The following is a 16,740-nucleotide window of genomic DNA, read 5'->3' as shown; positions in this document are numbered from 1 at the left end:
TAAGATGCTCTGTTACTTGATCAGGCTTGAATATGCAAAGTTCCTGGCCTGCCTGCAACCCTGAGACTAGCCACTTTTAAGAGCAAGAAAACAAATCACCCTGCAGAGAGCAGAGGAAGTTGAGAAATCTAAGCTTCCAACATTACGGGAAATTGCTTTCCTCAAACGGCCTGCTCTGCGATACAACTAAAGGCTGGACGAGTGCTAGAAAATGGACGGCATGTGGATTCGATCTCTAAATTGACCAGAGGTGCTATGTTATGTTGGACAATATTACAGTCTGTCAGACTTGAAAGTAAACCATTACAGTGGTGAGGTTTGTCCTTTAAATCATGCATTTAAATATTTGTAGGCATTGTGTTAATATGTGTTATCAATGGACATTAGCAAAAGCCGTATTGACCAAGAAACTAACAATACATAAAGCGTTTCACATGAAGCACCGAGCAGCATCTGCAGTGCCCTTAGCAAGCATATAAAGAGTTTTAAAAGTTATGTACAGATGAGACTTCATAGTACCAGTTCTTTATTTCATGCAAACCTAATACAATACCTTTTGCAACTTATTAAATTCAAGCTATACAACAAAAAGTTAAATAAATCTATTAACACTTCAGTACATTCACTAACGGTTTTCCATTAACCTGGAAAAAGACAAAGCAAATGCTTGACGCCCCTTTGAGGGAATGAGTGTCACATACAGATGTTTGTGATAGCCAAAGGTCCAGGTCAGTTTCCACTGCTGTAAACCTTTTCTAGAATACCCAAGAACATGAGGAGCTAGTGAGATGTTGGATTAATAATCAGGGTGCTCAGAATGAAAGAATGGTCTTGTGGATGATGTCAATACATTCTCTGATCTCATCTTCCTTAATTATAAGGGGAGGAGCCAGTCTGATGACATCACCATGAGTGGGCTTGGCAAGAAGTCCATTGTCACGTAATCGAAGACAAACCTTCCAGGCATCACAGTCTGAAAACGACAAAAAAACAAAGTTAGGGATTGGCATCAAAGGACACCTGGTTTAGTTTCAAAGGCCATTCCTACATTGGCTTTAATCAGAGTGCCTAGTTGGGCAATTAAGACCGAGCCATTCTCACTTTATTGCAGGCAGTTATGGGCTAAGAAAACCAGGCTAGAAAGCATACATGACTGATATACAGTTGATTAAAGACTTGAAAGTGATAATTTTTTTTTATTTTTATAAAGATTCTAATAAAATGGTAGTGTTAACCCTTTATATTAGTAGGGTTAAAAAAAGAAGTTCAAATGGATATGCTTGTTTATATTGCCACCAATTATACCAACATGTCTATAGATTGGTGTAGGGGAAACAAATCTTATTATGCTACAAAGACCTTTTAAGGGAGAACTTTGTACACAACTTGACAAATATTCATCATTGGCAGTTTCCAGTGTTGAGTTCAAAACAAGTAAAGGCCACAAATCAGGAACTTGTTACAGTGCAATACAGTAGTTTTAGTAAATTGACTCATGTCATTAAAATATTTTGGCTAGATGCTCTGTTCTCTATGAATTCTCATAACGGACAATCAATGCATTTTGATTATAACAAGCATCCTGCTGGAATCTAGCAGTATGACTGAGCCTTACCTTTAGTTTGCTTTATAACAATAGCATTCAGTAATCCTTTCCCTCTCACGCTGGTAACTATGTCATTTGGAGTCTTCATTAGCTCTGCTCTGAGCAATTCTCCCATTTTTCTGGCATTTTCAGCCAAATTTTCCTCTTCAATGACCTGAAGGCAACATAAGTTATAAATTCCTCCTCAACCCACACTTTAAATCCAGCTATTCCTAAAGGCTTTGGTTTTATTGGGACAGAACAAATGTATTAATGCAAGTGTTTAATAGACAAACCAGATCAATGGTTTTAAAGTTTTGTATAAAAAACATTTACATCAAGCTTCCACATACTTTAATTGTGCAAGTGACTTTTCATGACACTCCCAAGCATACAATTGAAATTCTCTGCTCACGTCGTATCTTACTTTATAAAGACCGCGCATGTCATGGGAGGTATGACCGGAATTGAGTAGTCAAGCAATTGGTAGGAGTTGCATAAGGAGCTCAAAAGTTGCTTGAAGGGAAGTTATGCTTCCCTTTTCCTAAGGTTGCACATTTTCCCAGCAGCTCTTGCCCATCTTACTGAGCATTATCTACTAGTAGCAGGGCTCATAAGCAAGCCAGGTAGCCACCTGGTGGCCATCACTTGCAGGCACTCCACACCTCAGTAACCAGGGCACCCAGCAGAGTTGCACAATTTTCTATTCTAGCATAGATTTTGGGGGGGGGGGGGTTTACATATCAGCTCCAATTTTATGCATGTCTAGATTTCTCCTGAACACCAATGTATAATTTGTGTGGATGCATTAAATATGGAAAAGGGGAATCATGGTTTGACAAGCATGGTATAAAATCAAACCCCAAACACCAGCTACACAAGCATTAGGGTATGAAAGCCCCTAGCCCTGAATGTGTTAAGCATACGGCTATACTGATAAGAGACCACTGACTTAAGTAAGCATATCTAGGAACTCCAAGTTAAGCTTTTTTGAGTAGATGAGAGATGTCCATGGCTAGAACACCATTAATTTATTGCCCGCTGGCTTTAAAGTCCCGTTTGCTTCAAGTCCAAAATGGTTCACATTAGATGTAAAATTCTTTATATTTGTATAATATATGACACACTTGAGAAGTAAAGACCTTGATCTTGCTATAAACCCATTAAACAGAGGGGGGAGGGGGTCAAAGCCTTGTTATTTGGGCAGCAAATAGAGGATGTTAACACCAGGCACTTAGTGCTCATACGAAACATTAACCAGAACACCCACCTCAAGAGAAGCCATTGCCACACGACATGCCAACGGATTGCCCCCATAGGTTGAGCCATGTTCACCTGGCTTAATGGTCAGCATCACCTCATCATCACAAAGGACAGCAGAGACCTAAACATGCAAGCAATAAGTAAGATTATATGCCCCATTTCCCCCTCCCCACAATTCTTACTTTTCACCAGAAAGAATAGAGGCTTACAGGGTAAACTCCTCCAGAGAGTGCTTTTCCAAGTGTTACAATATCTGGTCGGACATTTTCGTGATCCACTGCAAGCATCTTGCCGGTTCTGGCCAATCCAGTCTGTACCTCATCTGCAATGAACAGTACCTAAAACAGACAGTGAAATCTGTTATCCATACATATCTACCGGTAATATACAGTATGGTTATACATGATAACTACTCACATTGTGTGCTGTACACAGCTTTCGCACCCCAGTGAGGTATCCCTCATCAGGAACGATAACCCCAGCTTCACCCTGAATTGGTTCCACCATGAAAGCAGCCACATTTGGGTCTTGTAGAGCTCGCTGTGAAAAGATTAAAGTGGTAAGGGGCACGTTAAGATCAGCCTTCCTTGCAGAGAATGTTACTTTAGACAAACTAAAGAAAAGCAAGACTGCATGTCTTAGAGGTAAGCCCAAAGGTAGCAGTGGTGGTGGTAGGGGGGGGGTGTACATAGGGTCTTCTGCACCTGGACAAATAAAGCTTTATATAAGGGCTTCTTAATACAAAACATGCTAGAAGTGAAATTTATAGAAAATGCAAGGACGCCTTAGACATTACACCAAATAAACTCCAGTTGGGCTAATCTGTGATGCTTGCAACAGGGGCCTGAGGAGAGGTTCTCATGCCATGGAGAGCATTGTTCAGTGAGAATTTAAGGCACAAACAGAATCAGAGTAAAATAATCCAAACTATAACCCAAGATGTGTTATACTGGTACCTCAAGGGCAGGTAGGTCATTGTAAGGAATTATTTTAAAGCCAGGCATGAACGGTCCAAAGCCCTCATAGCTGGATGGGTCTGTAGAGCTTGATATAGCAGACAGTGTCCTTCCCCAGAAGTTGCCAGCTAGAGATAGAATTGTCTGTTAGTACATACAGAGTCAGATGAATTGAAATTGATTGGAAAGACTAGAAAGGCCACCATGACCTTTAAAGTAGTTTCAATATTTGACCGTGTACCATCAATATGCACACATCAACTTGCACAATATCACAAATTTACATATACAGCAAGGGTCAAGACAAGTTATTCTGACATCTAGAGCAAAACAAATATTAAAGCATTGAGTTAAGTGAGAATTTTTGCAAATTTAAAAAGTGAAGTTTCAATATACTTAAACTATATCTTCAGATCTTACCGGCAAAAATAATCTGTGCCTTGTACTTTGGAACGCCCTTCACCGTATATGCCCACTTGCGAGCCAGTTTGCAGGCAGTTTCTCCACCTTCAACACCTACAGCAAGGAACAGTTATGTAACAAAAAGCACCATCTTCAACCAGTTACATAACATTTAGCGAATGAGTCATTTATTGGCATCTCATAACACGTTATGTGACACAGTGGTAGAAGGGTGGCAGCAGAATGCAAGCTACAGCGAGGACCAGGCTCATGGGAGGAAGGAGAGCTGCATGAACCGCATAGACGAGAGGCTGGGGAGAAAGTGTGCAGAGTATGTTTGCGCATTGCTCCATACACACCTGATCTACCTGTGCGCCCACTGGCTGGATATGCCTGGCCACGTGCTCCAATCATAAAGATGTAAGGTCCAGCCTGTCATATCCAACTACTGGCCACACTTTTATTATTGAGCCAGGGCAGCATCGTCATTCCCAGTTTCACCCTGGGAAACAGAGCTATAGCATTAAGCACAAATGCCTGTGCCCAATTATGCCTTATAATTTACTGGTGCTGGACCATTAAACTGCTCGGGCCTATCTTAATCCTGTGTCTGCTCCTCTGCATCACCTTCTCACACCTGATGGCACAATTCGTTTATGAGCCTGAAGTATAGTGGCGAAGAGAGGGAACGAGGGACACCAACTACTGACTTTTTAATTAATCAAAAATTACCTGTGTTCATGGGCAGCACTTTGTTGTAGTTGAACAGCTTGGTTATGTACTCTTCATACTCTCCCAGCACATCATTGTAGAAAGCCCTTGATGTGAGTGTCAGTTTGTCTGCCTGAGCCTTCAGGGCGCTGACTATCTTTGGGTGGCAATGTCCTTGGTTCACCGCACTGTAAGCACTCAGAAAGTCAAAATACCTTCGGCCTTCCACATCCCATACATATATACCTTGGGGAGAATAGGATATTTATGAGACAGGAGAAATAAAAAAGGTTCATAGAGATGTATGACAAAGTATTTCAGAACAGTTTGGGACCATCAATTGAGTCTTCTTCACAAGCAAGCATGAGATCAGTTCTGTGAGCAACATGAGCACTAGAGACAAAACCTTTTACTATGTAGTTTCTAGTACTAGTCACAATGTACCTACAGCAAGGGTTTAGGGCAAACACAGGAAGGTGAAAATATATAGAGAGTTCTATTATACATTAGCTTTAATCATAAATGGAAAATTATAAAGACAAACCTTCCCCACGTTCAAGTGCTACAGGGAGTGGGTGGTAGTTGTGTGCTCCATATTTAGCTTCTCTGTCGAACACATATTCTGAGGTTAGCGACTCTTCCACTGGTTTCTCGGTCGCAGCTGTCCCAGCTGAGCTCATTGGTGCTTTGAGGTTGCAGTAGAGGGCACCCAAAGTGCGCCTCTGGATCAGCTTGGAAAACATGTCTGAAAGGGTACTGTATGTACTGCCTGCAAAGAGAAACGGTAACAAGCGTTACCACCAAGCGGGCCTAAACTACACAATCTAAAGAAACTTCTCAAACTAAAGATCCCCAACATTTTAATCATCTTGTCATAGATTAAGACTACCCGTCAGATTTTACTGCAGGATTCCAGGCATTTCATGGTGGCAGCACTATAAGATGTTTAAAGAAAACAAGTTTGTCAAGACCAGCACTGACCAAGGGGCCCCAAAATGAAATTGTGCAATCAACTGAATTTAAAGGGTGCAATGGACTTAATTTTGTCATCATATGGACATTCTGTTTAGTATTATAGGAAAAACACTGCAATAAAGTATATTTTATAATAGTCAGTGTCTAGCTGGGTGTTCTGTATTTATGTTTAGCACCATTCTTGAGTGACTTATCAGTTGAGCCCAAGGTCCCAAAGTTCAAACATTCTCTTGAAATGGAAGAAGTCAGCAATATACAGGTTCCCCTTTGGTTTTGCAATATACCGGCTCATGCCTCAGGTTACTTGAGAACAGAAAGTGTTCCAGTTAAGCCAACATTAAATATAATTAAACACAATATTCTTGGAATTCTTCAAAAAACGCAATCTCAAGCCTTGATGACCAAACCAAGGTACTGCTCTGGAAGAAAGGAGCCATGGTAGAAGCTGGACAGGAGTTTCAGATTTGAGGGGTATGGAAAACTACAGACAGGAGGTCACAGGGTCCATCATTTCTTCATAACCAGAAATGACAACCTTGGCAAAACCCTTATCAAAGAACATTACATTTGGGCCAACCATTAACTAGCCTCAACAGCTGAATAGCATTTTTACCTTGACCAAGGGACAAGGCTTATGCTTTCGTGTTTAATGCTGGAAAATGATGTAATGTCGAGGGCACATACTTTACTGTGGGTATTAGCCAGTGTCCTGACATTTACCAAAGAGGTACAAGGATTTACACCTTTATACAATTACTTAGTCGGCAGGACTGACCCCAGCAATCTGAAAATGCTCCAGTTGGAACAGCAGCTCACCAGTGCCACATCCTCAAAGGGATAGCAAGACAGTGGTACCTTCACGTCTAGACATTTAGTTTAACAGATTTTAATGGCAGATAAAGGCCACTCAGCCAGTTCTAATAATTCTCCCATAGCTTATTAAACCTTTATTTAAAATACATATTTAAGCTCAATGAATAGCAGGGCCTGGACCATATATTAATACAAATAAAAAGCTTTGGCCATTCGGCCTTTGAATTATAATACAAGTTAATGACGATACAAAAAAGCCTGAGAACAAATTGGGTAGAGATACCCTGTCACAACAGGCTATGCCTAGCAAATATTCGTTTTGGCTCATGTTTACTCTAAACCTCACAGTTCTACGTCAATGCCAACCAACACCGCACCATCTCATCTTATCCAAGGTCAACCTGCTGGAACCCATCAAGGAAACTCCCTGTATTGTGTTACATGGAGGATAGCTACAACTTGCTGAGCAATTCAAAGCGTTTTGCAAACTTTTCTAGTCACAGGCATTCTTTTGCAACATCAAGACCCAGAGATGCAGGCATTGAATGGCAGCTAGCAACAATTAATGCAGGTGAACACAGTTTCAGGTACACTGTTAGCAATGGTACCAGACAAGAGCACCATCAGTATTTCCGCTGATAATTTGTGTCTGCAAAGTGGTCTACAGAGTTATTCAGTTCTCCATCTCTCAGGATCACACTTAACACTGGATAGTTGTCTACTCCATGCCATTGGCAGTCATCCCAATATAAATTTAAATAACTTAAGAGGGTACAAGTGCGAATGAATTGCAGGTTGGATGCCGGTGTCAGTAGTACGTCTCATTATTCAGACTCCTATGTCGAGGAAAGGCACCCAGTGTATCTTTAATACAAAGCCAAGCATTCTGCTTACCAAGCATCCCATCCGCTCCTGCCAACGTGTATAGAACACACTTTCATAACGCATCATTTCACTCCCCTTGTATCATCACCGAGACCACTTACATTGGTCCTGGGGACAGCAGATCTTTTGACCGATTTACCAGCTACTTTACCCAGAATTAGGACAGTATCATGTTCCCTTAGAATGAGTTAAAAAACACAAACTACAACAGGATTCCCAGAAGTCATAACTCCAAAAACCATACTGGCTATAACGTATATTTCTGATGTAATCCGAAGCTCTAGTTACCAGATGGCCCCATGTGTAGAGCTACCAGAAACATCAGAATATAGAGGTAATCAGGGCTATTACAAGGCATTGACTGGATACAAGTATAAACAAATCGATCTACAAAACACTTGCCAAGCTTCCCGTCTGATGCAATAACACTGACTAAGAGCGAACGAGCAGCCAAAAGTGACTAAGTACGTGCCACACTCCAGTCAAACAGCGTCTGCCACGCTGTACAGACATTCCAACACTCCTCCGGGCAGCAGCCAGTCACAAGCCGCAGTCCTACACACCCCGCAGAACACCTTTCCCACCTACCCGGGGTAGCTTGACCTCACCACTTGTGAAAGGTTGCAAGAGTATCCGATTATAGTCAATGAATGACTTGCCAAGGCCAATTATAATTGAGCCAAGTTCCAGAATCTATTACTTAAAGCAGGCCACCCAGCGGAAGGTACAACTCCCATTACTCTCATACCTGTAGCCTTATTTACAACAGCCAGTCTGCTAGACAATTTGAAGCCCAGATGAAGTTGGAGCACCATAACTCCAATCATCCTTAAGCAACCCAGTGTCTAATTATCCCCTTTACTCACTGCCACGTATGAGAGGGTATAAGCCAGACGTTACATGACACTAATTAAGACCGCAGAATTTTGATGTGTTCAGAAACAGACATTTCACCTAATTGTGTTCGAGACAGCTAAACTAAATGTGGTATTTTGCCAGAGGTAGTAAACACCCCACCTCCCACTCCACCCATGGAACAACAAAGTGCACACTGTCATTACGTTAGCAAGGTGGGAAAAAAAAGAAAAACATTTTCTTAACCCTTGTCTTGCTAGCAGGGCCAGTCTTGGCACTAGACATCCCAGGCAGCTGGGAGTCGGGCAGCGGCATAGTCTTTGATATAGGCCCAAAGCAGTGGTTGCCATATAGGGGCCAAAATCGTTGTCCCCCCCTTTCCTCCCCTGATGTCTTTACTCTACAAGCTCGGAGTGTTTGCTGTATGGTTCGTGGTCTTAAAAGCCCCCATAACGGTAGATAAAACACTAAAGCAAGACTAAGCGTTTATAAATAAAGCTCAGTAAACACAATAATTGTATAAAAACTATGAGGCTAACAAAAAGATGATATCAGAGGGGAGCCTATGGGGCCGTGGGGTCCAGGACTTGCCCTCCTTGCTTCGGTAATTCATTTCCACTCGTGAATAACACCAAAATTCACGTTCAGTATTCTGGTTGTGAAGGTCTATCATTTACATCAACGAATGATCATTCTTAACCTACGCCGCACCATTAGATTAAAGTTGCTCACAAGTCATTGCTCCCAAAGCCTTTTAGTAATGGTGTTAGAAGCCAGCTGACCTTCCTTTACCACGCAGAAAAGGACATTTTGCCAAACTAAATCGAAGTAAATATCCACTGGGATAGAAAAGTTTCTTCTTCCGACTTACCAAAAGAACTAGCAAGCCATAATTGGCACATTTATACCAGACAGAGATAGGTCTTCCCAAAAACCATACATGGGAAAGTCCCGTCCCCTTAGAGTTACACACAGATATTTATACATAAAGTATTTTTTATTGTAACAGAAAAGGCCCAGCATTTCGTTAATAAGCGGCCCAGGGGGTCTTATAAAGCATTACAAAGATCAGGCAGGAAGTTTTCCTGTAGACAGGGGTGCTAATACTTCACTACGGGGGTCTTCACTATGCCAAGTCCCTAAAACTATATAAAAATATAAAATCGGTTTATATTATTGCACATTGGCACACCCAAAATGCCTGAGGGTGATAGGACGCGAGGCCAAGAAGGAGGCCCAGTCATAAATGTGTTTGGCATTAATCCTGCCCATCAGTCATTGGATCATTAACTCTTTGAGTCCCTTAAACGAGAAGACTAGACCTTGGCGAAAGAGAAACGGGAAGATCCTTTACTAGCTAAACAGCTGCGTTTTTTAGCACCATCGCCATGTCGCTAAACAATGCGATGCAAGAGGTGATCAGATGCCATGACGAGGAAGGAACCACAGCATTAAACAGCAGGCCGGAATCAGGGCATTGTTAGCCATTAATAAGCAGGCAATCGGCATCATCCACTAACATAACCCCCGAAGTGACCTGAGAAGGCGGGCAGTGCCCATTACCTGCTGCACGGACCTTGGCGATCGATCAATCAACTCCCAGACAAACACAGCTGTAGAATAGTAGAATAGCGCGCGCCCGCGGACATTATATGCACCGGCAGCGCGTGACGTACAACGGAGAGGTTTTCGCTGATTGGCCTCCGTGACACACCCCTACCAATCAAAGGGGTCGAACGCGCCATCTCCCTCCACCAGCCCTTTGAGGATACAGATGCAGAAGAGTGCGCGTGCCAGGTTGCCAGTCTATAAATATTGTGCTGACACGTACATATGACTCCAGACGGGTATATTCGCCGTGTACCGCGTGCGCACGCAGGCATACACTAATCTGCATAGAACACTGGTGCCAAAACCTTCAGGGGCCTGCGATTGTTTTTATGTAGAATGTTGGAAGAAAGAGTTTAACCAAAAATATGCAAAACAGCCAAAAGAGTACACTTTGTAGCCATCATGGCCACCAGGGATTTATGCTGGCCCCGAATAATGCATAATGAGATCAGGGGGATTTTTTCAGTCTTTGACTTATACATTACACAACTGTTTGCTAGAGAAACCTGTCAGTGTTGACTCTTTATAACAACAGTGAATGAGGGAGTTGAAACTACAACTATCCCTTTAAGTGAAGCAACGCTAATAAGGGGCAACATGTAGGTTTTTAGTTGCCCCTCGAACCAGAGGCATAACTAGAAACCACAAGGCCCTGGTGCGAAAATTGCCCGGGCCCCCACAACAGCTGGTATGTGCCATCATTGCCCCCAAACTTGTCTGTGCCTTTTTTGCCCCTTGCCCCGCTTCCAACATACACTCTGGCACACGTATGTAAACACTCTTTACACACACTTACTCATTCACACTAACACACACGTACACATTCATTTTAACACACACTCCATCTCCCCTCACTTAGATATACATTCACACACACAATTACACATGCATGCTCACACACACATAATTACACATCTATGCTCACACACACAATTACACATCCATGCTCACACACACACAATTAGACATACATGCTAATAATCATACATACACACATACTCCCGCTTACTTCTTTCTGTTTGCTATCCTGCTGCTCGTGCACAGTGTGTGTGAGCAACATCAGTTTCACCGCAGGGTCACGTGATAGTTTAGAAAGGGCCCTTCCAACCTGGATTGGTGCGTACCGGGTTGCACCAGGCCCCCTTGAGGCACGTGCCCGGTTGCAGTTGCGACTCCTGTAGTTACGCCAGTGCCTCAAACACATGTAATTCATCTAATTTGTACATTTCACCGATCACTGAAAAAGAAACAGGTGTGACTCTTTACCTCCTTTTTCACCTTTTTCGTCTACTTCAAAGGTTTTCCCATAACTTTCCAAGCTTGGAGTTATATTATCAAATTACTATTCCCTGCAAACTAAACGATGCTATGTAAAGAAAAACTAAACCTTAAGCTATTTATACTTAATAACAGCAGCGTCATTTAATACTTAATGCTTAGTGTACTTACTAGTTCTAAAAACAATTGTGTTTCAAGTGAATTTATAAAATGTATTAATCATAATTTGTACGGGTTTTCACACTTTTTATTTACTTAGTGTGGAGTGATGGGTCAGCTTGTGGAAAAGACAGTGGTAGGAGACACATGTAGCAAATTCCCTTTAAAGAGACTCTTTAATGCGTATGATAGCTGAAAGATTAACATATTTGTGTTGTATCCTCTTTGTAAATGCATGGGGTAATAAACTAATAATGCAGAATCCCTTCGTAATCATTTGCCCCTTTGCCCACCTGCAGCAATATGCTGTGCCAGAGACGTGTTTGGCCGCCAGTCAGCTCCAGCACCGGCTTGGCAAGCGTTCCGATGGGGTGGGGATTGTTTCCCTGAAAGAGCTGATAAGTAACTATTGTGCAGCTTGTGATGTCATAATTTGATTCACTAAAGCATATGTTTTCATCTGGATTGAGACTATATGGAATATTTCAACTCATTGAGTTCACTTTGCTTTAACAAAAGACAACGAGTAATAGCATGGTGGGCCGGTGCCCAAAGGAACATCCAACGCACCTCCATCAGCTGATCCATTTGATGTAGAACGTGGCCACCTGGGTGTTGCATAAGTCTTTTGAACTGATTTAAAGTGTGTGCACCTACTTGTATCAAGCAGATAGCCACAAACCTGTGATTTATTCATGCCTCCCAACTGTCCAGCTTTGCGTGGGACAGTCCCGATTCTGCCATGCTATCCTGCTGTTCCGCTTTTCGAGACGGAGGTAGAGCGGGATATCGGGATTCGGGACCACAATCCTGCAACCCTGATTTAATTCTTCGGTGCACATTCTCAGATGTCGAGAATACATTCTGCGCATGAGTGTCAGTGATCTAAACTGTGTTATATACCTTTCAGGATCTAGACTTACAGCACACATTTATTAATATTTTTTACAAAGATGTACCGTATTTGTTTTTTTTTACATCTAAGCAATTTTGGCATTTTACTTTGGGGAAGTGTGTGCGAATGCTTAGTCATTTTACAGAACCTCTTCATGTTCTGCAAGCTTACACAGGTTTGATATTTTAATACCAATAAAATCATCATCATTTTAACATTAAGGCATGATACAATCTTATAATCCCTAAAGAGAATAATGCTGGTCAATTATAGCTTACTTATATATTACTGGAATGTCATACGTATTCTTTATGAAACATGACTTTGCTTGCAAAGAGGAAGATGAAGAACCGTGAAAACAAAACATAGTGCATATGGAACAATGTGTACAATGGTACGGTTTCTCTCCACAAAACTTCCGTCAGCCCATTTAGATGAATATTGATGTGGCTCTCAACAGTTTTTTTCCTGCAGACCTTTAGTGAGATCAGTCACACAGCAGGGCTGTAAAAGGGTGCAAGTCCAGATGGACCAACATAGTGGGAAAATGTGCCACCTGCTGGGAAACATGGGAAGGAGCTGGTGAGAAGAAGACTGGGAAAAGGAGACAGATGGTGGTCTGGACTTGGGTTCATATGTGAGATGTGTGTTGTGCAGGGGTAGGATGGGAAGGATGAGATAAATTGGGTGCCAGAGCTCATGGGGCAGCTTTGCGTGCTACACCCTTTACCCTCTAAGTTCCCTGCAGGCTGCTGCTTCTTCCATTTAGTTCTGCGGTTCTGGAACCAGATCTTGACTTGGGTCTCTGTTAGGCGAAGGGTCAGTGCCAAACTGAGTCTCTCACACACTGACAAATAGCGACTACTACGGAAGCGGCTTTCAAGGGCCACTAGTTGCTCATATGTAAAAGCGGTGCGTGCCCGTCGAGGCTTAGAGTTGGTGGATTGAAGCTTGATGTTTCTATGCTCTTTCTCTGACCTTTCTTCTGGATCATCTGGTCTCGTGTCCAGAGAAGATGCTGCTTCATCTTGCTGTGCACCATTAGCCAACAATGTTACATCTGCAATAGAGAAGGAGGACATCATGGTTATCATGGCCTACAATAGAGCAACGCAACAGTCTTAATATAACTTATGACAGAGGAGTTACAAAGTGCATGAATGGGCCCGTCAACACAAATCCTTACCTAAATTACCAGAGCATAAAACTACCAATACTTTCAGTGGATTAGTTTTTATTAATTCATCTGAGAACTAAATTTTGTTGACATTTTCAATGGAAGACACTTTTTCGGTAGAGAGATGGGGTCAATGAGCAAGTATATTGCGATTTTCATATGTGTAGCTTACCTACAGTCCACCTGAACCTGTTTGATTCTTTATAATGGCAAATTACTTAACGAGACATACTAGAGTTTTATTCTATACATTTACTAGCAATTTGGCTTGTACAATGTATAGATGAGCTTTGCCCCTGTTACTGTTTTACCCCATAGAAATGAAAATATGAAGCTAGCTACTGTCAGCTTGTGTGCTTTTTTTTAAAGGGTATGAAGATGAAGTGCCATGGCGGTATTGAAACATCAACAATTCTGTCCCATTTTCCTGCATGCTTGTATTGATGCAGGCAGGTTACTTAACTACGATTTGCCCGAATGTCAGCTCAGCTTAGACATCAAGAAGATTTCAACTCGTATATACGGTAGCTGAGCTGATCTGTGCTACAAACTCCTTCAAAGTGTCCCTTTAACGTATAAGCACAAGGGGCAATTATGCCACATTACCTTTACCTGCTTTCATTTGTGAAAGAATATTAAGTGGTATGAGAAGTGGTAATTATTGTAGAAGGTTGTAAACTGTTATAGAATTATTGATTTAATTAAAAAAAAAAACTGTTTAATTCCATTTTGAATAATACATTTTGATTTCCCTTTGTTTTTTCAGCCTTGCCAGATATATGTTTCCACAATGTTATGTGCTTGATAATTGTTATTCTGTTCTCTGACTTGCCTTCTCTGATGTATGTGTACACATCAGTAATATTCTAAATGTGACATGCATTTACACATATGAGCCAATGCAAAGCTTTACACATACCCTCCAACACAACAGGATGCTGCACAAACTAAACTGCACAAAATCTAGTATGCCAGCTATATAACTCCCATGATATTCATCTGGCCAAGGAATGACCCAGAAGGCTGCTTTCTTTGAGCAACAGTAGGTCCATGCTTGCCAGGATTATGATCCAATTGCTATTTATATTATTACTAGTCAAATCATTGGCACGTGACAAATGGTTGGCTTGCTTTTATTCCTAATGTTACATTGCCAACAATTGTCATCATCATCAGCAGCAGCAGCAGAAAGCCCTTGGCTCACAGCATGTGATGGGTGCTATTTGCCCAAATATGATGCAGTATTGAACAATGCTCATGAATGAAGAGGCAACTGTTAATAGATGTGCTACCATCCTCAACAGACATCTGGGAGTTCAGGATTTCCTTTATTGCATCATTAAAGGCAAACTACCCCCACTAGTGCTGCAGTAGAGAGTGCTCCACAGTCACCAGTTTAAATCTCTTATTAACAGTGTGATTTTCATAAATTGCACGCTGCAGTCCAGTTAGACATGGCTCAGACTAACCGATCTCATTATCAGACAAGGGTTATTGAGACGAAATTGCCCGTTTCCCTGTGATCTAATGGAGTGACCAGGTTATGATGAGGATCGATAACTGTCATCTCTTTAATACAGGTTCTGCTCGTCAGTTAAAGAGTCTCCGAGCCTTGTGCACAGAGATATGCAGCCTCAGGTAATGGGATATTGATCTCTGCCAGAGACAGGACCGCTTACATCCAAACCTGCTTGCCCCATAGGGGGCAGAGTAATTATCAGAGGTCCCAGGCTCCCAGCAATCAGGGGGTCTTATCTGTAAGTCATCACCTCTTAAACCCACTGAGGATTTACAAGAAAAAAAAGCTACCAGGTTCCTTCAGTCAGAGTTATCACTTGGGCATACATGGTGTTGGGTGGACTTTGTAGCCCACTTGTTGTGTAATCCAAAGAGCTGATGTTTTAGGTCAGTCACTATTTTTAGGTTAAAACACTGATGTCCTTTATCAGTTACTTCTTAACCAGATATTCTGGTTGCTTTGTCCTAGGGGAAAGTTATCAATATTCTGCCCAATGGCAAGTCCTGCCTAGTGACCCTCTACTATAACCCTAAAATCATTTTACAAAATGTGCACTCTTGCCAGAAGTAAGAAAACAGTATACGTTGAGGAATGTAAGAGTTAAAAACTAAGAATTCTGCATTATCTACTTACTGTCACTAAATGTATAATATTGAATAAAAGACATTGATATCCGTTCTGCTATGTGACAGCAACAATAATTCCACCAAAAAAATAGCCAGATTACTGTTTTCTTATATAAAAGGTAAGTAAAGTTATCTAAACTGTTAATAAGTAGTAAACGACATCAGCAGTTTATTGATCATGTAACATGATCATGTTGTATCCATTGGAAATGCCCCATCAGTGCAGCAATATATGAGATCCTCATTTACCCCAATCTCATTAACCCCTTTTTATATAGCCTCACTAAAATTACACGTGTCATTTATTCCAAGTCTCCATACTTTAGTAGGGATGTTATGGGAGTTATATTCCAATAAAAAGTGGATTCCAGGTTTGGCCAAACTTTACACCGAAGTAATTAAGTTTTGATTTGAAAGTCCTGATGCACATCTACTAGTCCAGCTTGAGTTCTTGGAAGCCCAGGATCTTTTCTAGAGCTAATTTGATTTCTCGGTTACCGTTTAAACTCAGCGCGGTTGTTGGGGTGCTTGTTCTGCTTGGGAACTCATTCATAACCCTAAACATCCTGAACCGAATTGCCCCAACTGAAGATGATGATCTGTGATCCACCTTACCAGTAACTTAATATAATATCACTATATATTAGAGCGCTGTACCTCCACTCCTCCCACAGTTTAATCACACTTACCTCCTTCTTCTGTTGCTGTCGGGGGCTCCTGGGAGCCTTCTCCTGTTTCTTGGTCCTTGCTCTTTGCATGCCTCAGGATGTGCTCTATAGAGAAAGGAGTGTGGAGGTTTCTCGATCCAGTGACAAGTTTTTCCTCCCCATCATCATAGTTCAGCATCCCCATTGACTGCCAAATAATCTCTGCGATGACCAGTCAGCTGCCCTGAAGTAACAAGTACCTAGAACCCACAGAAATGCTGCTACTGATCTGATGAAGGATGCATAGAACTCATACACCCTGGTCTGGGTTGGTGGCTTGTTGTTCTGTAAGAATCCGTCCTGCTCTCCTCGAGGTTTAATCA

At 41.7% G+C, this 16,740-nt stretch overlaps 2 protein-coding genes across 4 annotated transcripts; both read right to left on the bottom strand.

Annotated features, from left to right (window-relative positions):
• Nucleotides 1–509: 509 nt before the first annotated feature.
• On the bottom strand, nt 510–10,090 carry OAT (ornithine aminotransferase). 3 transcript variants are annotated; one of them, XM_053450438.1, is made up of 10 exons: nt 10,009–10,090; nt 5,462–5,686; nt 4,939–5,163; nt 4,225–4,320; nt 3,805–3,932; nt 3,266–3,388; nt 3,058–3,186; nt 2,856–2,969; nt 1,616–1,760; nt 510–973 (listed from the first exon to the last, which is right to left on the bottom strand). In XM_053450438.1, the coding sequence occupies exons 2-10, from the start codon at nt 5,658–5,660 to the stop codon at nt 813–815; spliced, it is 1,320 nt and encodes a 439-aa protein (XP_053306413.1). In that variant the 5' UTR covers nt 5,661–5,686; nt 10,009–10,090; the 3' UTR covers nt 510–812. The 3 variants fall into 3 exon arrangements, with proteins under 3 accessions (XP_053306413.1, XP_053306414.1, XP_053306415.1); XM_053450439.1 differs by having other exon boundaries at nt 5,462–5,682; nt 10,022–10,055; XM_053450440.1 differs by having other exon boundaries at nt 10,022–10,037.
• A 2,785-nt stretch (nt 10,091–12,875) lies between these two features.
• Nucleotides 12,876–16,562, bottom strand: NKX1-2 (NK1 homeobox 2). The gene is made up of 3 exons (XM_053449934.1): nt 16,400–16,562; nt 13,119–13,448; nt 12,876–12,982 (listed from the first exon to the last, which is right to left on the bottom strand). Exons 1-3 carry the CDS (start codon nt 16,560–16,562, stop codon nt 12,876–12,878), a joined length of 600 nt encoding a protein of 199 aa, XP_053305909.1.
• Nucleotides 16,563–16,740: the final 178 nt, after the last annotated feature.

The sequence above is a fragment of the Spea bombifrons genome, chromosome 11, assembly GCF_027358695.1.
Source record: "Spea bombifrons isolate aSpeBom1 chromosome 11, aSpeBom1.2.pri, whole genome shotgun sequence".
NCBI classification, from domain to species: Eukaryota; Metazoa; Chordata; class Amphibia; order Anura; family Pelobatidae; genus Spea; species Spea bombifrons.
This window is presented reverse-complemented; position numbering and strand designations above follow the sequence as displayed.